The following is a 25,895-nucleotide window of genomic DNA, read 5'->3' on the forward strand; positions in this document are numbered from 1 at the left end:
CTCCCCCTATCCCCACTCACCTCCAACCCACACATCAGACCAAAACTAAAACATTGTAAACAAATTGTAATACCAAGTGGGGCTATTTTGCCTAGAGGTCACTGTTTGACAGCATTACAGATTCTACCTTTAACTGTCGAAACAAATTATTTTACAAAATAATAATGACGGCATTGCCATCTTACAATAGCTAAACCTCTTGGCCTCTTTGGTTCCACAATAATACATTTGAACAGAACTCAATTTAGCTTCTATAAAAATAATTTTTTTTTTTTTAATGGCAGTTTCTTTATTTTTTTCTCTTCTTCTTTTCTCTTTTGTTCTTGTCACTAATCACGTAGCTCTTCAGTGCAAATATTCTAAACAACCAGTCGCTTGGAAGAATCAGCGAAAGATTACATTTCAAGTATTGGTGATAGTTTATCACTAGAACTAGATGTTCAGCTTGTCTGATATATGGGTAAAATAGTAAATACTATACATTGCATAGCTCATGCGGCACTTAATTCTTTTCTTTTTCTCGTTTCGTTCCAAAGGACTGTGAGCAACTGTGCGCCACAATGGGCTCATTTAAAAAAAGGCATTTCAATCTGCAAGTGCTATCAAAATGTGCATTTTGGGAAGGGACTAAACTGTACCATCACTAACACAGAGCAATATGGCAACTTTTAAATTTTTCTGGACTGGAATGAGAGACGTGAAACAATTAATTTCTTTTTTTTCTTTTCCTTTTTTCCTTTTTTTTCTTTTTTTTTCCAGAACAATTCGAAGAAGCTCAAATTTTCCGCTTTAAGTAGCTAGCTGTGACGTGAGAAAGGGAAGCACATTTAGTTTTACAGTGTGTTCACAACAGGTAAAGGTAGACTAAATGTATGTTTAGGCCATTTGCGAAATCCTCGCTAAAAGGAAGGTTCCTTGAAATTCGGGTACCGATTACTGATCCGATCCATTACTTGTAATAAACAGTATAGATTATGACCGTCATTGGGCGGCTAGGTGGTGTAGTGGGCAAGGCGCTCGCCACCAATGCAGGAGACGCTGGGTTCGAGCCAAGCTCTCCGCATTGCTATCAGCTTGGCTGGTCGTTCATACTAACACAATTGGCAGTGTTAGGGGTGGGAAAGCTGATGGGTGGGGATCGGACGTTGTGGACAGCGACTCCTACAGGTCGGTTGGTGCGCCTGCGCAGCAGATATCAGGAAGCGACAGGGCGGCGTGTCCCTCCCACGCAGACCCCCGCCCCTGAGAGATTGCGCTGTGCAAGTGAAAAGATGCGCCGGCTGCTTCCTCGAGTATCGGAAGGGACACGTGATGTAAGGCTTCGTCCACATTGCAGCCGGCTTGTGGGAGGCATGGCCTAACAGCGTTCGAGACAGGGGAGGGTAGAATTGGACGATATGAAAATTGGGATGGGAGAAAAATAGAAAATGGGAGAAAAAAGTAGATTTGATATATAATACATCTATATTACATTTGTAGTTGACGTGTCAAAAATGTGGCAAATCAAGTCAAAGTCACTTTGCTTAAATTTCGGGCACATTAGACATGTTTCCTGGTATCGTATTTCAGTATCGGGGGAAATTCTCAGATACCACTATTCTATTTTAGCCTGGTATCGGACCTATATCTGATACCAGCATTGGTCTCGGTGCATCCCTACTGTAATTTCGGGTGTGACATGTAATTTATACCGGTTAAGTGTACCTTTACCTGTCAACATCTGGGCATCAGTGTGGATAATACGTGTTGGAATGTCTCTGTCTCTGGTGCTTAATGCTTAATCGTGAAGCCGTCTGTGGACAATATGTACATCTGTTGTCTTGCAGCCGCGTCTCGCGGTGGAGAACAGTCTGTCTTGTAGAAGCGCGTGCTGTAAATGGGACACATTGCCAACACGGCCGTGGCCTTGCTGTCGAAGTGCTGACGTTGTGAGAGTTTGACTGGGCGCAACGTTTTCAGTGCGTTCCCCTAGTGTGTGTGTGTGTGTGTGTGTGTGTGCGTGTGCGTGTGCGTGTGTGTGTGTGTGTGTGTGTGTGTGTGTACGGACACAGTTCCTTGAAAGAAGCAAAGCTGAATTCCTCTCCTCCCCGGTACGCCTCTTGCATCATTCATGTCAGGCTTGCTACACCCCCCCCCCCCTTCCCTTGAGCAGAAAACTTGTCTAGTTTCATTTCAGAAGTGAGACCGCTTCACGTCCCTTTCAGAGTGAGAGTTGTGAGAGCTTGTCTTTACAGAGGGGGACTGAGTCGTACGTCGGCAGAAAACGCGAAGGACTCTCTTCCGCCATAGAAATATTAACAAAATAGGATATCAACCAACATAAATATATATACAGGTGTTTGTGCAGGCATACATGCGTGTGTGGATATGTGTGGATGAGGTTGTGTGTGCATGTGCCTATGTTTTTATAGTAGTCCATAAATATCACTTTGTATCTATTTTTGTTGTCGTCGTTGTTGTCGTGGTAATATTGTGAATCCGCGTACAGAAGTTCCTTCTTAGTCCACCGTTAAGTTACAGCGTGCTCTCAAGCGCAGCCGCACTCCTCCACGATCATGTTGGGAACGTCCCTCTTGACGATGTTGTACTCGTCGTCGAAGTAGAGCATGGACATGGTGCTGAGCTTGGTGGGGATGCAGCAGGAGTTCATGGAGCCCGGGCTCATGCCCCGCATGCGATACTGGTTGACCACCGCCGTGTGGAAAGAGGAGGCCGAGCCCGGCACGCCGGCCATGTACGCCGGGCAGTTCCCCTCGCAGTAGTTCCCGAAGTAGCCCGATGGCGCGATGATCCAGTCGTTCCAGCCGATGAGGCGGAAGTCTATGTAGAACTGCTGGCGGCAGCAGAGGCTCCCGCTGCCGTCGCACTCCAGCCCGCGTTTGCGTATACGGTGCTTGTTGTCGGCCTGCCGCGCCTGCACCACGAGGAAGGGCCGGTGTGACTCGTCGCTGTAGCCGAGCAGCGCCGGGAGGACACCGTCTGCCTCGCAGCCCTCGCAGCGCACGTCCAGGTTCTGCCGCCGGTCGCCCTTCTCGAACACCATCCTGATGGCGTTGGTCAGCGGGAAGGTGTGCCAGCCGCTGCGCTTCAGCTCCACCCGCTTCTCCACCAGGTTCCACTTGCTGCCCAGGCCGGGCTCCTGGTAGTACACCTTCACCGTCACCTTCCGCCGCGGGCGCACCTCCAGTGGGACGGGCAGCAGCTTGAAGTACAGCCAGAGGGTGGCCTGCATCACGTAGAGGTGCTGGCTTCCCTCGTTGGAGATCAAGAAGAACAGGCTGGACTTGGACGTCACAAGCTCATCTGAGGAACCGAGAGACATCAAAGGAAATGATTAGTCCTTAACCGAGAAAACAGAAAACCTGCACTGTTTTAACAAACACTGTTTAATTCACTTACTCAATACCCCTTGGTGGCGAATGCCCAAATTCAGATACCAACTTTGTGTGTGTGTGTGGGTGGGTGGGCACAGGGTCGGGAACATTTTAAGAATAGTGGTGGAGAATCGTGGCATTTCAAACGAGCGGTTCTAAATTGAGCTGGACAGTTACTATGGTGTGGGGAGGTCACGATCAGACATGGCTGTCATCTCTTTCTCATCCGGGTGACGTTCTGAGAGCAGGCGGTCGTAAAAAGGATTGGAACGGCGGAGTGGAGGGGGGTGGGGGGGGGGTGAACTTGGGAACAGCTTTAAAGTGAGACGGGGCCCCGGCCACCTCTCTTGCTCTCTCTCTCTCTCTCTCTCTCTCTCTCTCTCTCTCTCTCTCTCTCTCTCTCTCTCTCTCTCTCTCTCTCTCTCTCTCTCTCTCTCTCTCTCTCTCTCTCTCTCTCTCTCTCTCTCTCTCTCTCTCTCTCTCTCTCTCTCTCTCTCTCTCTCTCTCTCTCTCTCTCTCTCTCTCTCGGTCAGGGTGGTGCACGGATCCTGCCAGCTGTGACAGGGGCCACGTTGGGCGCTGGTCCCACTTGGCCCTGAGTCAACCTAGATATGGGGGGTGGGGGGGCGGAGGGCTTAAGAGGGCAGCACAACAAAGGTTCAAAGGCTTTGCTGTGAATGCTGCCTGAAAACGAGAGCTCTACGAGAGCTTTACGAGAGCTCTACGGAGCCTAAACTGCCTCCACAATGAGCCCTGTGATGGAAAAAAAACGTAGTTAAGCCTGGTGCGCTGGAAGAAATGATGAAGCAAGAAAAAACATTTACATGACAGTGGCCATTGCTCGGATGTCACCTTGCTGCCAGCTTCCTGTAGTACGCTGCCGTGGACAGCCGCCTTCCTGTTCGGGGAATATCATTTAATTCGTGGCACTGATCAAATTTGGTTGGAAACCAGAGTACCTGAAACTGACGAAACGTACAGTCAGACAGTCACATGAAATGATGAACCATAACTTGAACATGTCATCTCCTTACTGAACTTGTGAAAAATGCTCTTTGCAAGACAGGACTGGTGCAGTACTACTGATTACTGAAATCATAGACTCTATATATCCTGTGAAAGACAAACACTTGCAAATAAAAAAGATTATATTAAAAGCTTCCGTTTTTTACGTGGCACATTGAAGACATGTTTACATAAAGTTCTCTGCTGAGAACCGAGAAATCTATACCTATGTTTGACAATCTTCCACTAAAGAAATCACTACTGCAGCAGTAAACAATAATCTTTTGACGTGTGTGACGTCAGGAGCGAGCACATCGGTCCGAGCCAACGGTCAAGGAAAACTTAAGCGAATCAAGCTAGCATGGCGGACAATTCCACGGAGACGCTGGAGTATGACCCCTAATTGCTCCCAATGAGCAGGTTGGCACCTTGCATGGCTGCCTCTGCCATCAGTGTGTGAATGTTTGAGTGAATGGGTGAATGTGAGGAACAAAATTGTAAACCGCTTTGGATAAAAGCGCTATATAAATGCACCATTTACCATTTAGATGCCTTCAACGGCCCACCAGTGCTCGATCGAGCCAGTCACACCTTGGCACCGAAACCACAGCCCAATAAGCTTCCCAGACCAATGCTGGCCCGACTCCGCTACTACCAGACAAAAGAGAATATGCTACCAGACGAAAGAGAAGATGCTACCAGACGAAAGAGAAGATGCTAACAGACGAAAGAGAAGATGCTACCAGACCAAAGAGAAGATGCTACCAGATGAAAGAGAAGATGCTACCAGACCAAAGAGAAGATGCTACCAGACGAAAGAGAAGATGCTACCAGATGAAAGAGAAGAAAGATGCTACCAGATGAAAGAGAAGATGCTACCAGACGAAATAGAAGACGCTACCAGACAAAAGAGAAGATGCTACCAGACCAAAGAGAAGACACTACCAGACCAAAGAGAATATGCTACCAGACGAAAGAGAAGATGCTACCAGACGAAAGAGAAGATGCTACCAGACGAAAGAGAAGATGCTACCAGATGAAAGAGAAGATGCTAACAGACCAAAGAGAAGATGCTACCAGACGAAAGAGAAGACGCTACCAGACCAAAGAGAAGATGCTACCAGACAAAAGAGAAGATGCTACCAGACGAAAGAGAAGATGCTACCAGACGAAAGAGAAGATGCTACCAGACGAAAAAGAAGATGCTACCAGACAAAACAGAATATGCTACCAGATGAAAGAGAATATGCTACCAGACAAAAGAGAAGATGCTACCAGACAAAAGAGAAGATGCTACCAGACGAAAGAGAAGATGCTACCAGATTAAAGAGAAGATGCTACCAGACGAAAGAGAAGATGCTACCAGATGAAAGAGAAGATGCTACCAGATGAAAGAGAAGATGCTAACAGACCAAAGAGAAGATGCTACCAGACCAAAGAGAAGATGCTACCAGACGACAGAGAAGATGCTACCAGATGAATGAGAAGATGCTACCAGATGAAAGAGAAGATGCTACCAGACGAAAGAGAAGACGCTACCAGACCAAAGAGAAGATGCTACCAGACAAAAGAGAAGATGCTACCAGACGAAAGAGAAGATGCTACCAGACGAAAGAGAAGATGCTACCAGACGAAAAAGAAGATGCTACCAGACAAAACAGAATATGCTACCAGATGAAAGAGAATATGCTACCAGACAAAAGAGAAGATGCTACCAGACAAAAGAGAAGATGCTACCAGACGAAAGAGAAGATGCTACCAGATTAAAGAGAAGATGCTACCAGACGAAAGAGAAGATGCTACCAGATGAAAGAGAAGATGCTACCAGATGAAAGAGAAGATGCTAACAGACCAAAGAGAAGATGCTACCAGACCAAAGAGAAGATGCTACCAGACGACAGAGAAGATGCTACCAGATGAATGAGAAGATGCTACCAGATGAAAGAGAAGATGCTACCAGACCAAAGAGAAGATGCTACCAGATGAAAGAGAAGAGACTTTGTATTTCCCCCCAATTATTCGGCAGAGTTGGTGAGACAAAGGGAAGCTACATGACGCAGCGATAGGATTTTGGCTTGATTCACCCGGCAAGGCTGACAGTCTCCTTCTCTGACTACCAACCTGCTGTGCTTTCTTTTATTGTTCATCATGGAACTATCAAACCTGCCTTGGAGTGGGACCAGAGCCGGAGGTCTGAGGGATCCAAATAGGATTTTGTGTTTGTTTTTAAGGTTGTTTTACATGTGATAATTATCTGTATGATGCCTTCTTCGCCACTTCAAAAAGAGATGGAAATGTCAATGTGATTACCCTGTGTAAATGCAGCTGTCGCCTATAGAGGGCGCATGTTTATTTTTATATTTCATTTTATCTCATGTGACGTATCACGTCCTGTCTCACGCTCTGACTTGCCGTAGTTTGATCAGATCTGGCAGAACGTGCCCAGACATGTAGGAGAAGACAGTGCAGCAGATTTATGCACTTTATTTGTCAAAGCTAAAAGACTCAAATACTAGAGTTTTTGAAGATAACCCCTCCCATTGAGCTGCAAGCAGGCCAAAGTGGTTAGTAGAGCTTATTCACACTTTTCGTTTTGTTTTTGTAATTCTATTGACTGAATTGTATGAGTATTGATTGTTATTATTTCCTGCATTGTAGTTCTACGGTGGTGATGAACCTGATGCTATGATGCTAACTAGCTCCAGCTAGCCTGTTTCAAGAATATGCATCAATAAACAGCCATCTGTAATTAAAGAATTCGGAGTCCTCGTCGTGCATCACTGGACTGTGAAGTTGAAGACTCCAAATGAGAAGTGAATCGCGTTGGCTATGAGGACGTCGGGTAGAGGATTGTCTGCAGTTGAAGATGTATCGTCGTGTCTGGTGAACTTTTGTGCTGGGAAGGAGCTGCAGCAGTGTGCACACGGCTAATCAAGCGAGCTCGTTGAAGAAGACGGCTCGAGATCGGCGCGGGTACAGGACTCTGCTACCGAACTTTCCACGTAACAGTAAGATTTCACGGCATCCTTCTTAAAGAAGCAGCAGACGTTTCCCTACATTGGACTGCATATAGGCAAATGCCATTCACCAAGTTGACTGACTACACGTCTCAGGTATTGACTTCTCATCCAAGTATTGTTGTAGGCTACAATTGCATTGCAAGTGCGCACATTCTTGAGACTGTATAAGGTTGTTTACAGTTTAATACTTTTGGCCATTTAAGAATAGTTTGATTTCATTCATGAAGTCTAGCTTTATAAGGTTAATTCAGAAAAGGCCAATCTTAAAGGGTATATTCGAACTTGATACTTGTTTTTTCATAATAGCCTACTAGGCTTCTTTTTCATTTCGTTTTTGAATTTCATATTAGCCTACACTTTATTAGTTATATCCCAGTATAGTAGGCTACTATCATATAAACGTAGGCCTATGGTTTATTTTTATTTTTCGTAATTTGTATTTCACATTGAAGAAATGTGTTTTGAATTAGCCTACAATCTTCAACTAAATTAAGCATTCTATTTTGAATACTTAAGACCTTTGTTGACAATTTATATGATTAGGCTTACACATTTCATAGACTGAATTCATATTAGCCTACCCCTCTATTTACAGATCATATTTCTTATTCCAAGATATGGTTCATAAATATTTAATGAATACATAATTGATTTATTTTCCACACAGTGACAACAAGTCATATTTACACACTGAAGAAAAGGTAGATTTATTTTCAACTTTATTACTACATTATTACTATACAGTAAACATGTCACAAAGGGGTGAAATAGAGCAAACTGAAACACAGATTGAGGCAGACAAACTAGACTATAGTGAGCCAGTCGTATCTGCCACTACCGTAACTGAAGCACAGGTTGAGGCAGACAAACTAGACTATAGTGAGCCAGTTGTATCTACCACTACCGTAACTGAAGCACAGGTTGAGACAGACAAGCTAGACTATAGTGAGCCAGTTGTATCTACCACTACCGTAACTGAAGCACAGGTTGAGACAGACAAGCTAGACGATGGCGACGTATCTACCACAACCTCAAATGAATCTCAGATTGAGTCAGACCAGCTAGACGCTTCCAGCGAGCCAGTCGTATTTACCTCATCAGACTTGCCTCCTCTAGCTAAGGCAGATTCTACACAGCCTAGGAAAAGTGAACGCACTCGGACACGTTCTGAAAAGGGACAGGCTCTTGTAGACGATAAGGTGAAGGATCTAAAAGTGAACTTTAAAAGGGCATATGAGAGGTGGAAACACAACATAAATAGACTGAAAAGATCCATCAAGTATAAGGACGACTCTGACCTAATGGAGATCATGGCCAGAATAAATTCAGCCCAAATTGAGATTGATGGTATTTATCTAAAAATGAGAGACACTTTACATCCCGATCATCCAGACTCAGAAACCCGTAGAAGGAATGATGCATGCCAATCGCTCACCAGGACTGCTAATAAAAAGGCTCAGCGGTTCCTCAACGACGGTGGTTCCAAAATCTCAACCTGGCCTGATGCTGAATCGGTGTTCGAACCTACAATTTCCCAAGTCTCCTTCTCAAGGACCAGACGGTCTACACAGTCTTCACACGTGTCACACGACGCAAAGTATTCTGTACTTCTGTATGACAACTATTAAAGAAACTTGAACTTGCAAGACAAGCTGCAGCGGAAGCAGCCGCAACTACAGAGGTACTAAAAATTATGAAAGAACAGAATGAGCAAGAAGGAGAAATCCGAAGACTGGAGCAGGAAGATGAAAGGCTGTCGGCTGAAAACGATGCAGAGAACGCCAAGAACGACGCAGAGAACGCCAAGAAAAACGCAGAGAACGCCAAGAAAAGAGTTCTATTCATCACGGAAAGTGCTGCTAGGAAAACAAAGCTAGAAGTGAAAAAGAGAGAAGTGGAACGGTTAGAGGAACTCAAGAAACTCAACGCAGCTAAGGCAAAGCTAAAGGTTTACACTGAAAGCGTTCATAATGACGATGAAGAAGATCATCTGTGGGTACCTCTTCTACACTATCCTTCAGCACATTCGCTAGCTCTCCCCCCACAAGAAGAACTGCGTCCTCATGCGCCTCCAGTGTATCAACCCAACCCAAATCCGGCAAGTCAAGCTCAAGTCTCACAGCCCTACCAGGCCACAGTTACTAATAACTCGACCTCACCTGCACCTATCTTTACCCCAGTGTCTGTGCCACAAACAGTCACATCTCACAACATTTCTAATGATCTTGTGAGAACCTTAGCCAAAGCCATAACAGCTAATCGCATTCCAATCCCAGAGCCTGCGGTCTACATGGGAGATCCGCTAAAGTATAATGATTGGAAGCTTTCGTTCTCCACTCGAATTGATAGGAAGAATCTGCCGGTTCCAGAAAAGCTGTTTTTCTTACGCAAGTACGTCGGCGGTGCTGTCAAGAAGGCTATTGAAGGGCATTTCCTGGTCGGAACAGAATCCGCTTACCTTGCCGCCTGGAATGTGCTGGAAGACAGATTTGGCGATCCCTTCCTAATCGGTCAAGCATATAGGGACAAGATCCACGCATGGCGCAAAATTGGCCCCAAGGATAATCAAGATCTGCGTGAATTTGCAGACTTTCTCAGCAGCATTGAATCAGCTATGCCTTATGTACAAGGACTACAAGTTCTCAATGACTGCGTCGAGAACCAAAGGATAGCGGCAAAACTACCTGACTGGTGCAGCTCACGGTGGAACCGCACAGTCGTAACAATCCAGGACGAAACCAAGGCGTTCCCTGACTTCAAGGTCTTCGTGTCATTTCTCAGAAAAGAGGCTCGTATTGCCTGTCACCCTATCACTTCATGGCAAGCTATGAACCCCAAAGAAGAGAAAACAAAGCCAAGCGAGCAAGACAATTCTAAGGAATATCGAAACCGCAACATTGGTGCCAAAACCTTCACTACAAGCTCGAGTGAAAAGACAGACAACAAGTGTCTGTTCTGCAAGAAGGCAAACCACACTCTCCATAAGTGTTACAGGTTCATCGAAAAACCTATGGAAGAGAGTCACGTTTGTACACCAGGAGAGACTCTGTTTTGGCTGCCTTGAAACTGGCCATCAAGCCAAGGTCTGCAAATCTAGAAGCAAATGCAATGTGAAAGACCTCACCCAACATCCTTACATCAAACCTGTGAGAAGGAAGACCAGCCAAAAGGAAAAGACAAAGACAAGGGGTCCAAACCAGAGACGACACAAGAGGCAGATGAAGCTACCGCTCTTAGAATCGTACAAGACAAGAGTGGCACCCACACCTCACCAATCGTTCCAGTCTATATCTCCACACCGACTGAACCAGACAAAGAAGTACTAGTGTATGCTCTGCTCGACACTCAGAGCGACACTACTTTCATTCTGAAAGATGTAGCTGACAAACTGAACATCACACAAGATCCAGTAAAGCTCAAGATATCTACCATCACATCAAGAACAAAGGTTGTGTCCAGTGCAAAGGTGACAGGTCTACAAGTGCGAGGTATCCAGTCTGAAATCAAGATCAAGCTCCCAGTAAGCTACACTAGGGAATACATACCAGCAAACAGATCTCATATACCAACAAGAGAAACAGCAAAGTCCTGGCCACACTTGGAGCATCTTGCAGATGAGATGTCCCCAGTACTCGACTGTGAGGTAGGGTTATTAATCGGCTATAACTGTTCCCAAGCCCTAGCTCCCAGAGATGTTGTCCATGGCAGCGAAGATCAGCCTTTCGCGCTAAAGTCTGCACTGGGTTGGATCATCATTGGCTACAACAGCGCTGCCACTGACTACGAAGATGAAATAGGTGTCACTCATCGCATCATCACAAAACAAGTCACACCTACCACCATGGCTCACTCAGAGCTCAAGTCTGAAGTCCAATTCGCCTACCGAACTCAAGTGAAAGAAATTATCTCTCCATCAGACATAATCATGGTGTTCGAGTCAGACTTCGCTGAAAGGACAAGTGAAGAAGTTTCAATATCACAAGAAGACCTCCAGTTCCTCGCAAAACTGAAGGGAAGCATCAAGCAGAAGCCGGACGGACACTACGAGATGCCGTTGCCTTTCAAGGAAGAAAGGCCAAGTCTGCCAAACAACAGAGCATGTGCAGAACATCGACTGAAATGCCTGGAGAAGCGCCTAAAAAGGGATGAGAAATACTGCAAGGATTATGTGACTTTCATGGAGGACATAATTGCAAGAGGCGACGCTGAAAGGGTCACAGAGACTGAAATGGAAAGTCAAATAGCATGGTATATCCCTCACCATGGGGTTTACCACCCCCAAAAGCCCGGGATGATTCGAGTGGTATTCGATTGCTCTGCCAAGTTTCGCAACACGTCGCTAAACGAGCACCTGCTGACTGGACCAGACCTCACAAATACACTCGTTGGGGTCTTGTGTCATTTCAGAAAGGGACAGGTGGCCATCATGTGTGATGTGGAGCGTATGTTTCACCAGTTTCATGTCGCACCACAAGACCAAGACTACCTCCGATTCCTGTGGTGTGACAAAAGCAAGATGAAAGATCCACCATCGGTGTATCGCATGAAGGTCCACTTGTTTGGTGCTGCATCTTCACCAGGATGCGCCAACTTCGGACTCAAGCACCTGGCAGCAGAAGGAAGAACAAAGTTTAGTGAATCAACAGTGAAGTTCATTCAACAGAACTTTTACGTCGATGATGGACTGACAAGTGTGGACAGTGAAACCGAAGCGATCCAGCTTGTCCAAGAAGCAAGAGAGCTCTGCAGAACCGGAAAGCTCCGCTTACACAAGTTCATAAGTAACAACAAGAAGGTGATCGAAACAATCCCAAAGGAAGAGTGTGCTGAAGGAGTAACCGACCTGGACATGGCACTCGGAGAACACAAGATGGAACGAGCTCTCGGGGTCCAATGGTGCATCAGTTCAGACAAGTTCCAGTTTCGAGTTGCACTCAAGATGAATCCTTTCACCAGAAGAGGAGTGCTGTCTACTGTAGCCTCGATCTTCGACCCCCTTGGATTCCTCGCACCTTTCATCCTAACAGGAAGGATGATCCTACAAAGGATGTGCCAAGACAAGATAGGTTGGGACGAGCCAGCTCCTGATGAGCTCAAGCCACATTGGGAAGCCTGGCTACAAGACCTCCACAATCTGTCTTCGGTGGAAATACCACGGTGCTATGCGCCATCAATAGCCAAAGAAGTTCAGCAGTATGATGCTAGTTCATCTGGCTACGGAGAATGTTCTTATCTCAGAACTGTTTCCAAGACTGAAGAAGTCCACTGCACTCTTGTTATGGGAAAGGCGAGAGTCGCACCAATTAAAGTAACAACAATCCCAAGATTGGAACTTTCGGCCGCAGTAGTAGCCACAAGGACAAGCGATCTGCTCAAACAAGAGATGGAACTGGAAGACGTACGGGAGTATTTTTGGACTGACTCAAAGGTCGTCCTTGGGTACATTAATAACGATGCAAGGCGGTTCCATGTATTTGTAGCTAATCGGATCCAGCGGATCAAAGCAAGTACAGAAGCAAGACAGTGGCGATATGTTGCCTCTGAAGATAACCCAGCTGACCACGCGTCTCGCGGGCTCCCTGCCAAAGGGCTTGTGGAGTCAAACTGGTTCACTGGGCCCAGTTTCTTATGGCAAAGAGAACTCCCAAAGGAAGAAGAGACTAAGGCTGAAGACATCGACAGTGAAGATCCAGAACTCAAAAGAGCACAGGTTCTTACGACCAGAGCTACGGAGGAGAGATCGCTGTCAGATCGCCTGGAGAAGTTCTCAGATTGGAGAAGGGCAGTAAAGGCCATAGCAAGACTCAAGCGTGGTGCAAAAGAAGCAAGCGGTCTAAAGACAAGATTGGTTGAAGGCACCACTCTTGAAGAAAGACAAGAAGCTGAACAATTCGTAATCCAAGTAGTTCAAAGAGAAGCGTTCAGTGAAGAGATAAAGGCTCTAAGCCGAGAGAAAGAGGTTCCTGAGAACAAGTCAACCTACCTGCACACATTAAGCCCCTTCGTGGACAGCCTTGGTACCCTGAGGGTGGGAGGAAGATTGACCCAAGCCGCACTCCATCCACATGTCAGACACCCAGCCATTCTTCCAAAAGGACATCACGTCTCTCGTCTTCTAGTCAAGCACTACCACGAGAAGGTGTGTCATCAGGGTCGCGGAATGACAATCAATGAAGTACGCGCCAATGGAATCTGGATTCTCGGATGTAGTAGCGAAGTGTCATCTCTCATCTTCAAATGCGTCAAGTGCAGGAAGTACAGAAAATCGAATCAGGAACAAAAAATGGACGACCTGCCGCTAGAGAGGATGGAGAGTACGCCTCCATTTACGTACAGTGGCATGGACTGTTTCGGACCATTTTATGTCAAAGAAGGAAGGAAGGAGCTGAAGAAATATGGGCTCATATTTACCTGCATGTGCTCAAGAGCCATTCACATCGAGGCACTAGACGACCTTACTACTGACGCCTTTCTGAACGCGTTGCGCTGCTTTATCGCAGTGAGAGGCAACGTAAGGCAACTACAAAGCGATCAAGGCACCAACTTCGTAGGTGCGCGCAACGAGTTCCAAGAGTTGATGAGAGGACTAACTGAAGAACGCATGAAAGACGTGGGATGCAGCTTCGTCATGAATCCTCCTGCAGCCAGTCACATGGGCGGTGTCTGGGAGAGACAGATCTGTACCGTAAGGAGTGTCCTCATGTCTATCCTCGACCAATCTGCAAGCCGACTAGACAGCTCGTCACTGAAAACGTACTTGTATGAGATGATGGCTATTGTGAATAGTAGACCGTTATCCACTGTACATCTCAACGATCCATCAGGCCCAGAACCCCTGACTCCGAACCATATACTGACGATGAAGTCTTCAGTCATCATGCCCCCTCCAGGAGAGTTTGTGAAAGAAGACCTCTATCTTCAGAAAAGATGGAGGAGAGTTCAGTTCCTGTCAAATGAGTTCTGGACTAGGTGGAGAAAGGAGTACCTGCTTAATCTGCAACAAAGAAGAAAATGGACCAAGGACAGAAGAAATGCCAAAGTTAATGACATTGTCCTGCTGCAAGATGAGAACTTGGCAAGAAATCAGTGGAAGTTAGCGAAGGTAGTAGAAGTCTTCCCTGCTGCTGACAATAGGGTCAGAAGAGTTAAGCTGTTAGTCAGTGACACAACACTAGACAACAAAGGCGCACGCATATCTCAGCCACATTATTTAGAGAGAGCCATACACAAAACGGTACTATTACTGGAAGCAGAGTAAAGGCTCAATCATTGAAACGTTTTTTTTGTTTTTGTGTATTTGGTTTGTTTAAAGGGTGCCCAATGTTTAAAGGGTTCCTGATGTTTTAAATGGTTATGTTGAAAATCACATGTTATGTGATTGGTGGGAGTGTAAATGCAGCTGTCGCCTATAGAGGGCGCATGTTTATTTTTATATTTCATTTTATCTCATGTGACGTATCACGTCCTGTCTCACGCTCTGACTTGCCGTAGTTTGATCAGATCTGGCAAAACATGCCCAGACATGTAGGAGAAGACAGTGCAGCAGATTTATGCACTTTATCAAAGCTAAAAGACTAAAATACTAGAGTTTTTGAAGATAACCCCTCCCATTGAGCTGCAAGCAGGCCAACGTGGTTAGTAGAGCTTATTCACACTTTTCGTTTTGTTTTTGTAATTCTATTGACTGAATTGTATGAGTATTGATTGTTATTATTTCCTGCATTGTAGTTCTACGGTGGTGATGAACCTGATGCTATCTAGCTCCAGCTAGCCTGTTTCAAGAATATGCATCAATAAACAGCCATCTGTAATTAAAGAACTCTGAGTCCTCGTCGTGCATCCATGGGCGGCACACCCTGGATAAATAAAATATTTAATAAAATTCAAATAACAAAAGGACATATGAAGTCCACCATATTGGAATTCTGCCATTCTTTATTACCTATAAATCTTTCTCTTTCTTTCTTTCTTTCTTTCTTTCTTTCTTTCTTTCTTTCTTTCTTTCTTTCTTTCTTTCTTTCTTTCTTTCTTTCTTTCTTTTCTTTCTTTCTTTCTTTCTTTCTTTCTTTCTTTCGAGCGGCACGGTGGTGTAGTGGTTAACACTGTCGCCTCACAGCAAGAAGGTCCAGGGTTCGATTCCAGCTTGGGGACCAGGTTTCCATGATGCCAGGTACTCAGGTGGGGTATCTCCCAGGCCTTTCTGTGTGGAGTTTGCATGTTCTCCCCGTGCTCGCAAGGGTTTCCCCCCAATAAGATAAAACCAATGGAAAAACATGCACAACAGATAGCTAACGCTGTGGCGTCCTTGACGAAGACGGACAGGAGCACTTGGATTGGTCCCCGGGCGCGGCTCACGTTGACGCCCTACCTGCTCCCGGCTGCCCATGGGGGGAAGGACAACAGGATGGGAAAAGTGCAGAGAGACATTTCATCGGCGACTCAGTGCATGTGTGTGTGTATTCCTGTGTGTCGCCCATCTCGTGTGTGTGTGTTAAACTGCATGACAAATAAAGACTTCTAGTCTAACCAATTATTATTTATTATTAATTATATTACAATTATTAATTATTCTTTCTTTCTTTCTTTCTTTCTTTCTTTCTTTCTTTCTTTCTTTCTTTCTTTCTTTCTTTCTTTCTTTCTTTCTTTCTTCTTTCTTTCTTTCTTTCTTTCTTCTAGCCTGTTCACCTGATTCTCACCAAACGTGTTCAGGAATCATGAGGACTGACATCTTTAAATGTGTCATTTAGATAGTTGATAGGCCAAACCATATGATCTCCAGATCCAATCAAATTTCAGAAAACACATGGTAAACAGGAAGTGATTTGTTACTTGTCTGATTTGCAACATGTTCTGAGTCATAAAACTATCAGAATCAGAACTTGGCAAAGGGTCAGGATATTAGATGAGAGTCAATAGCTCTAACCTTAAATGTTCCCAATGAAATCAATCTGGACTCAAGCTGCTCTCTTAAAACGGCCAGGTCAAGCTTCAGATATTATTCCTAATGTAAAAGACTTGATTTCCTCTAATTATGCACCATGCACAAAAAGAAAGCAGGATTTGGTTAATCGGGGGAAACACTGCCAAATACCTTATTTGGTAGGATCAACGTAATTTGCATGAATATTCTCCCTCGATTTATTTCATCTTACCTGTTACTTACAAAAAGATAAATTAAAAAAATAAAAGATCAATGCCGCCATATCAAAGTATATTTGAAGCTAAAACAAAACAGGGTGAAATTCTCTAAATTGGTCAAACCTAAAGATATTGAGGGGCATATCCTCCAAGCCTGCAGCTTTACTATTGGTCTGCACATAAAGCTAATTATAAGTTGGTGTTTGATCAGACAGGACTCACTTTGGTTTGTGATCGAGGTCCTATTGTATAACCCAATAATGTTGATTTCACTGCTGTTTATTCACAATATGGAGAAAATGCAGGGACTTTCTGACCATTAGATTCCTCGTATCACACTCTTGGTTTGGAAACATGTGGAGATATTTGAAGATTCCAGTCAATATGTCAGCCTACAGTATGCCCATGTGCATAACCCAGACCTCCCTACACAGTTAAAAAAAACACTGGCCTTCTTGGTTATACTGAGGATATTTTTTTATCGTTTGAACGGAAGAAGAATTTATTCTCTCTAACAAGGATTTCTTCAAGTATTTTCAACTCGGACAGAAGAAAGAAGGAAAGTTGTGAATCTTGGATTAAAAAGGGGGGGAAAAGAAGAAGCTGTTTATGAGTCTACCCCGACAACCAGGAGAAGACTAGGGTTCCTCTTATGCCTCACTGAGGCTGATTTGGGAGGGGGTTATTGATTCAGTGAGGAGGACTAGGCAATTATTTGCAACAAGATCTGTCCTTAAATGTACCTCCACAAATATTCAAGAGCATCATTTCAGATGATTCCATAGAACATATTATGCCTCACTTTGTCTCTATGGACTGTTTTAAATGCTATAAAGAAATAAGCAGTATCATGCATAGGACTGGGTTAAAAAATATATAAGATTTCCATGATTTCTAATCAATCTTCATTTGAATAATCCAATATCGACTTATACAATCCCAGATCAATCTTTAAAAGAAAATGTGTATATATATATATTGGTGGTCAATTCTTAATGTAAACATTTATATTTTTAATAATGCACCAGGTTAGAGGGTTCCTTGTACAATTTGCAGCATTAGTTCTCTGAGAATCTCTTTCATATCCAAGCGAAATTGCTATTGTAACTGAAACATCCCAGACCGAATCGGTATTGAATCGAATCGGAAATCAAATCAAACCGGGACCTTGTGAATCGGAATCGAATCGACTCGGGAAATCAGTGGCTACACCCAGCCCTAGTCCTGCACATCTTCTGACAACGTGATCAGTTTCAATCTTTCTGGAAGACGGTCCATTTTACATCCAGAAAATACTTGTTAGAGAATGTGACCTCAGCTCATATTGATTGTACCATGATGTTATTTTGGACTCCGACTCTGAATGTTTGTTGGACAATCTTAAAGGAACACATTATGGGAAATGCGCTTACTAGTGTCTTCTCCAGAGTCAGACAATAAGATAGATACCAATCTCCTATTTCCTCTCTGTGCGTTCGGTAGAAATTTCCGGCTGCAAGCTAGCCTAGCTTAGCACAAATAAATGAAAGCGGGTACGGACCACTAGCCTAGCTTAGAACTCCGGGAGAGGTGTTTTAGGCCAACAGCTAGACTAGCTGGTCCGTATCCGCTTCCATTCATTTGTGCTAAGCTTTTACATTGTACCATTGTCTGATCTTATTTTATTTCCGTGTTATATAATCTAAATTACTGATGCTACAGTATGTGTGGATTACAGCTCCCCTTTTATTTTATAAATTTTTATTGTTGTTTTGCAGCATTTTGTTTTTCTTATTTTGCCTATTTTATGTTATGTTAGTGTTTTTTTGTTAAACTATACTCATCAACTACTACATCAATTCAATAAACAGATATATGGAGGACTGAACTGTCACCATGGCCTGAGCTCCTCTAAAAACATATGAAGAGCCCTAACGCTAGAATATGACAGTATTAATATTTCCTCGTATTACTGCTGTGCTGTTGATATGGTGTCTACTGACACCACCAAACTGTAACCTCGCAGAGAGGCTTGGCCGACGCCTGGCAGGTGAACACGATTACCGTAAGCTCGGAACATCAGTGCTGAACCTCATGAACCCTGAAGGGCAGAGAGTTGTCCCACACCGGGAGGCCGCCCTCGTTTATGAATGAAAATGAATGGTTTGTTCCACGTGTGGCTTTGATGTAGTAGGTGACTGCTCAGGGGAAGCAGGGGTATAGAATGGCCGAGAATCATAGAAGATACTTTATCATAACAGTTATGTACCTTTTTAGATTATATTCAAATGTATTGTCATCATGCAGCACAAGTACAGTACAACGAAATTAAGTTGTCATGTAACCAGAGTGCAAATGTAACAGTAAAGTGCATTCACAATATACAATGTACCAGAGATTAAATGTGATATATGTCTGGGAGTGTTGCATTTATTTATTTTACATTTTATTTTGGATTTCATGGTGTTTTTGTTTTGTTCTTGATTTATTGTGATGTTTCTTCTTGACTTGTTTAAAGAAGATGTGTCCAGCCCATGGGGACATTAATGTGTGGGCCTTACAAATACATTTGATTTGATTTTATATATATAACAAGGTACTGAGTAATATATGCTAAACTGGTGTATTACAGTATAATTATGTACAGTGATACAGGTATAAATATACTATGGTAGTAGCCATACTGGCCAGTGGTATAACTAGTAAGAGTGGTATGGGATAAATACTAGGGATGCTCGATATTGGCTTTTTTACCGATACCGATATTCCGATATTGTCCAACTCTTAATTTCCGATACCGATATCAACCGATATCAACCGATACCGATATATGCAGGGTTTCCCCCCCCCCCCCCCCCCCCCCCCCCCAAAAAGGAATAATTTCAGGTAACTAATCATTTTACTGGATATATATATAACAAATATTGTTATTGTTTTTTTTTTTTTTAAACCGATACCGATATTTTCCGATATCACATTTTACTGCCGATATCGGCCGATAATATTGGTCGGCCGATAATATCGGACATCCCTAATAAATACAGATATACAGTAGATATGATATATACAGGTAAGTACATATACAGTTAAGTAAACTAGGATATACAGAGATATATCCAAGCAGCTGTAGATAAATATATGATATCCAATGTCCCATATTGTCAGCCACTATAAGCCGAGACTGAGTGAGGAGACGGGTGGTTTCATGAGATGAGCTCACAGACAAGTGACGAAAGTACAAGAAAAAAGGTCCAATCATGCAAATATTATTTCTAGAACTGTTTCAGTCTCATCCAGATGTGGTCCTCTATCTACCCGAAACAACACATTACAGGCACCATGTCCTCAGAAGTAAACCTTTTACGGGGACAACGGGAAACACATAAAGAGAAGGGGAGGGGCAGAAGATGGAGAGAGAGAAAGAGAGGAACACTCTCGTAAACCGAAGTCATTCATACACACTTGGTTCAACAAACTACCAAGAAGTCAAGTCACACACCAGCCAAGACCCCTCCCCTCCTCCCCTTTTTACATATAGACCTCGGGGACGCTCCCACTCACTCAGAATCCTAATAAGGGTGCAGGGCCATTAGGTTCACCGTTTCAATCTACATTCAGCGTGCATAGAGTCTGGGACAATAGCTGACCTTACGCTGAGGCTACTGATTCAGGCCCGCGACATGTCCTATATGCACAGGCATGAACACACACACACACACACATTCTTATATGACGATACTTGTGAGGACTACTGACTACATTCCATTGAGAACGTTCATTCCCCTGCCCCTTAACCTCACAATAACCCTTATTACTGCATGACTAACCCTTACCTTAACCTGATTCTAAGTCTAACACCCTAAAGCTAACCAGCCTCTAAAAATGTCCTCACTTTAAAGGATTTTGCTCATCTTTATATTATCATTGGGGGGATATTTGGCATTTTGAAAGATAGAAGTAGCCTACATACTAGGGGTGGACGGTATGGTCTAAAATTTATATCACGGTATAATTTGAAGCATAGACGGTAACGGTATATATCACGGTATCATCGTTTTTGATAAAAAAAAATGTATTTTTATTATTTTATATACTTTTTTTTTTTTTTTTTATAAAATATATATATTATATAATTAGACTTGTACTTGTATTATCTGCGAGACATCGCCACCACGCAACAAGCTCCACTGTCTGTGTGTACTCTAGTAGCCTCCAGCTACGGCCAGGATTCTCCAGAGCTGCAGCTGGACCTATACTCGAGTAGCCTCGAGCTACGGCCAGGATTCTCCGGCGCTGCAGCTGGGCCCTAGTAATGGTATAACTATAACGTTAAATCACATTCACAAGCCCTCAGCTCGAATACGCATCGAATCAGTGTTATAAGACATTGATATCAGGAGCTATCTGTAGCTACTGCTAGCCGGATATATAACGTTAATACAACGCCTCAGTGAATTATTTAGTTCAATGGGACATTTCGTTTTGAACGGTGAACTAATTTGCGCTAACGTGAGCTAACAGGTAGCATACACGTCTCTACTAGACTTTGTGGAGCGTTTGTTGATGTCAGGAGCTATCGGTAGCTGGCCGACTAGATACCGTTCGGTTAGACAATGCCTCATCATGTATTAAACTAAAAGTGAATAGTTGACTGGGTCATTTTGTAACGGTAGCTAAGCTAACGTTAGCTCAGGCCAGGGAGACGCCGCCGTCCTCCCGACAGCTCCTGTGTCCCGTCCCATGACTAGACTACTAGACGGTCTAGACCCGTGTTTACATGCGTGCGGTAGGGGCTGGCACGCCCACTGCGCGAAGCCTCCTAAATAACTTTTTCCAGTTCGCACATATCTAGTATTATCTATGACTAATTCTATCTATTTTTAGGGGCAAATGCGAGTGAAATAGTCCGCTGTGGTTACATGACGTCATTGCTATTTTAGAGCTGCCATACCGGTTACACGGTATAGTCAAAATCCATACCGTAGAGCAAATTCATACCGTTTATACCGTATACCGTTTATACCGTCCACCCCTACTACATACACACACACACACACGCACACACACACACACACACACACACACACACACACACACACACACACACACACACACACACACACACACACACACACACACACACACACACACACACACACACACACACACACACACACACACACACACACACACACACACACACACACACACACACACACACACACACACACACACACACACACACACACACACACACACACACAATAACAGGGCTGAGTTCCAAAACAGGTCATGCAGGGTCAAGGGCGTAATTTTGTTTTCAATGGTGGAGGGGACACATTTGGGGGCGTGGTCACAGTGGCGTAGTTTCAGTAAAAGCCAATGTATGGTAAGGAGGGAGGGTGGCAGTTGCGGCCGGTGCTACATATATTTGGAAGGTCGCGGGGGATATTTTTTTTAATCAGTTGTGCAATAGTACATTTTGGTGAGTTGTTTCTATACAATTCACTTATGACAAGTCATAACGCTGCGTGAGTCTCGGAACGTGCATACTGCATTGTGTGTGAGAGAGAGAGCGATATCGCGCTATTTATTATCTACAAAGCAGGCATGGTCAGCACCCTCATTTCACTGTCTGTATGCGCCCCCAGACATCATATTTGAAGACCCTGATCAGATTAGCCAAATTTATTTGCTTGATCCATTGGCTGCGACGATATATTGGTCTGAGCTATTGTTATGCAAAGACAGGTAGCCAGTTGGGTACATGGCGGCTTGGTTGTTTATTCTGAGACAAAGAGCAGCCACCTCTGTCTGGCGTTCAACTACAACGCGGCAGGTCACAAATGACGCGCAAATTCGATGATTTTGTCACAAGCCAATGGCTCGTCCCTCGCCAAGTACTCACCTGGCTACTTGTCTTTGCATAACAATATAGCTCAGGTCATCAGAGACCGAGCTCAGAGAGGGAACAAGCAGCCGTTTTCCGTGTGGTCCTAGTGCCGCGTCGCATCTCCATTTATTATCGCGTAACATTGTTTTGGACGGTAAAAAAGTGCAGGGGACAATAACTGCCTTCTGAAACCATGCAGGGGACATCTCCCCTGTGTCCCCCCCCCCCATAATTACGCTCCTGTGCAGGGTGGTGATTTTAGAGGGCAATTTTCTAAATTGTTGATGTGTGTGAAGCAGAGCATCGCTGTTTCTTTTTTCTTTTTCTTTTTTTGAGACGACAGGCGAACACACAGAGAACACACATAGAACATACATAGAACACACAGAGAACACACATAGAACATACAGAGAACACACAGAGAACATACATAGAACTGCACACATAAAACACACACACATAGTCATAGAACATACAACACACACATAAAACACACATACACACATATAAGACACATAACACACGTAAAACACAGAGAACAGATAGAACACAGAGAAAACAGAGAACATACTGTACAGAAAGAGAACACACAGAGAAGACACATAGAACACATAGAGAACACACGTTAAACACACAAGGAACACACAGCGAACATACATAGAAGAACACATAGAGACGCACGTGGGCCGAAGCAGGTGGCATCATTGATCATTTCCAGTCCTCCTTTCAGGCCCTTTAAGTAAATTGTTCTGGGAGCTTGTCCTCGCGCCACATCCCGCTGGCAGACACTAGCCTCCATAATACGGCCAACTGGCAACACAGAGGCGCGGAGGTGCGAGGTCTGCGACACATCCCACTCAGAGAGAAACACCGCCCAGAAAGCACCAGGCTTCGTCAAAACGCAAAGAGGTTTTTGTGGAACAGCGTGCGACGCATCTACACACGGCTACACGGTCGTTCGATCATATCCTAGGGTAGGCCTAGATATGGGTCAATTTATTCTTCTTCTTTCGCGTTATTTTATCCTTGGTCTTGCTCTCTTTCAACACACAAAGTAAAGTCACACACACACTCACACACACGCACACACACACACCACACACACGCACACTCATACACACACACTCAACGTGAGCCTCCGTGGGAAGGACCTTCCTCTCTGCGCGGCAAGTCACCTATTATTACCTGAACCCCACAATGCAGCCACATCAGGCAAAATAGCACGGTCCCCCTTTTTATGTAGCAAATAATTGCTTGGGTGAAATTATTGAAGGTCACAGATTCTTATTTATCTCTCAGATTTATTTATTTGTTTTTATTTTATTAAATGTTTTCACATCGTATTATGATTCAGTGGAATGGATATGACACTATATCTGAGGGAATGGAATCTAATTTCAGCTGCTCTCATCGTCGCCATATCTTGAAGAACGTCCCGCTATGTCCTCAAATCAATCAAGGTGTAGCAGATCGGTAGCCGATTACCGTGTCATCATTATTCTCCTCGCGCACACAGTACAGATAAACACAGTCACGACAACAACAACAACAACAACAACAACAACAACAACAACAACAACAACAACAACAACAACAACAACAACAACACACCTGTCTCTGCGAAACTGATGATCTCCGAGGTCTCCTCCGGCACCTCGTTGGTGACCGTGGCGTGTCCGTCCAGGTTGGGGATCTCCACTCTCCCGTCTTCGCGCACTTTGCCGGCGTGGAGCTTCCGCAGCGCGGTCACCATCGCCGCCTTCGGGACGGGATGGGTGATGTTGGGTCTCTCCCTCATCTGGAGCCTGCTGAGGATGTGCCTCTTGACCGCCTCCAGAAAGTCCACGTCCATTCGGCTTGAGTCCTCCCCCGGCTGGCCGATGCCACAAGACGCACAAGTGGTGGTGGTACTATCCTGAGACGGCGTGTGCCGCGCGTCGGTCCCGGTGCCGGGCGCGTCAGCCGCGGCACAGCTGACGGAGAGCAGGACGCAAGCCAAGAGTGATACCACTTGGAGAGAACAGCTACTCATTTTCTCTTTTCCGCGATTTAGTTTTAAAGAAGAGGTGTCAAATAACTTCCCCCCCCCTCACTCTCTCTCTCTCTCTCAGTTGTTCGGCAATCACTGTCACACTAAAGCGACGACTCCTTAAAAAAAAAACTAGAAGTTGGTAAACCCTCCGTTATAGAGGCATGTCCACGACGCGCAATGAGACGCGGCTCTTTTACACTTGATGCATTTCTTTTCAATTAAGGTGTAGTTTATTATTTCCATTCACGCTATTTTCCTGTTTGTTGTTGTTGTTGTTGTTGTTGTTGTTGTTGATGAGAAGAATCACTTTATTTTCTCGACGCCTGTCAATCCACCAGGTCAGGCGCACGTTTGGAAGTCAAGTCCAGCGCGTCTCGCCCGCTTGTTAGAACGGGACTCACTGCGCCTGCAGGCTTTGAAGTAGTCGCCTCACACACAAAAGCATCACCCCGAATAATTTCCCCGTCAACGGAAGAGTACAATACCTGACGTGATATGTCATGATTAATAATCGAATCCGCAGTCGGCCAAATTAAAAAATCATCCTATAACTGGAAATCTCCCATTGATGACCAGAATTCCAGGTATTCCATAAAATGAGAAAAAGCTATGGGGAAACTGCAGCACAATCCAGTTTGACATTTTTTTTTATTTAGTCCATTTCACACACATGATCCCGTTGTTTTCTCCGTTCGAATAAACATGCATCACCTTTGATATAATTATTCCCCCGATCTGTGGTTAATAATATTGTCCCGGAGTGCCTCGCGCGGAGAGGTGTGATAACTGTCTGGACGCGGCGTGCGGAGCCTCTATAGACTGAAACTTTTTATACGTGGATTGGAACCACGTGGGATGAGCCACCAACTAGGGCTGCTGCTGGTATATAAAGAGGGGGATTAGGAGTAATAGCCCTACTCGCTGCTATCTGCAGGTTTACAGAATTATGTCTACCAGCTGTCCAAAGAAAATAAATAGGAAGAGAACCAGACCTCCGGAGCCTTTTGCCTGGAAGAAGAATTAACAATGAAAAGGAGAGTCGAGAATCGATAGGCTATATACACTTACTGTACACATTGGAGACCGCATTATGAACCTACAAAGGGAACTCTCAAGACACGATCCCCGGGCCTTTAACTGCACAAGGTTATCATTAATTTATATTCTTAATGATATAGCCTACTCAATTCATTGTTATACAGTAGCCTAATTACTTAAGCCAATTAGGCTGTTAAAAAATGCTCAATGTTTTCAAGTATATATATATATATATATTTATATATATCATTAAAATATATATATATATATAATTAAAATAAATATATTCGCAACAGAAAATAATAATTTAATGTCTCAATTTTCACGTTTGATTATTGGAGAACAGAACAAATGTGTGGGGCAACAAAATGTTGTTAGTAAAATTAGGAAACAATTAAGTTGGCTACAGTCAGTCA

The 25,895-nt window shown here is 44.2% G+C and overlaps 1 protein-coding gene across 1 annotated transcript; it reads right to left on the bottom strand.

Moving 5' to 3' along the window:
* Positions 1 to 2,222: 2,222 nt before the first annotated feature.
* LOC311234842 (inhibin beta B chain) lies at positions 2,223 to 24,491 on the bottom strand. The gene is made up of 2 exons (XM_084322084.1): positions 24,021 to 24,491; positions 2,223 to 3,303 (listed from the first exon to the last, which is right to left on the bottom strand). The coding sequence occupies exons 1-2, from the start codon at positions 24,439 to 24,441 to the stop codon at positions 2,528 to 2,530; spliced, it is 1,197 nt and encodes a 398-aa protein (XP_084178210.1). The 5' UTR covers positions 24,442 to 24,491; the 3' UTR covers positions 2,223 to 2,527.
* Between the last annotated feature and the right edge of the window lie 1,404 nt (positions 24,492 to 25,895).

This window comes from Notolepis coatsorum (genome assembly GCF_963971535.1).
Source record: "Notolepis coatsorum genome assembly, chromosome: 1".
In the NCBI taxonomy this organism is placed as follows: Eukaryota; Metazoa; Chordata; class Actinopteri; order Aulopiformes; family Paralepididae; genus Notolepis; species Notolepis coatsorum.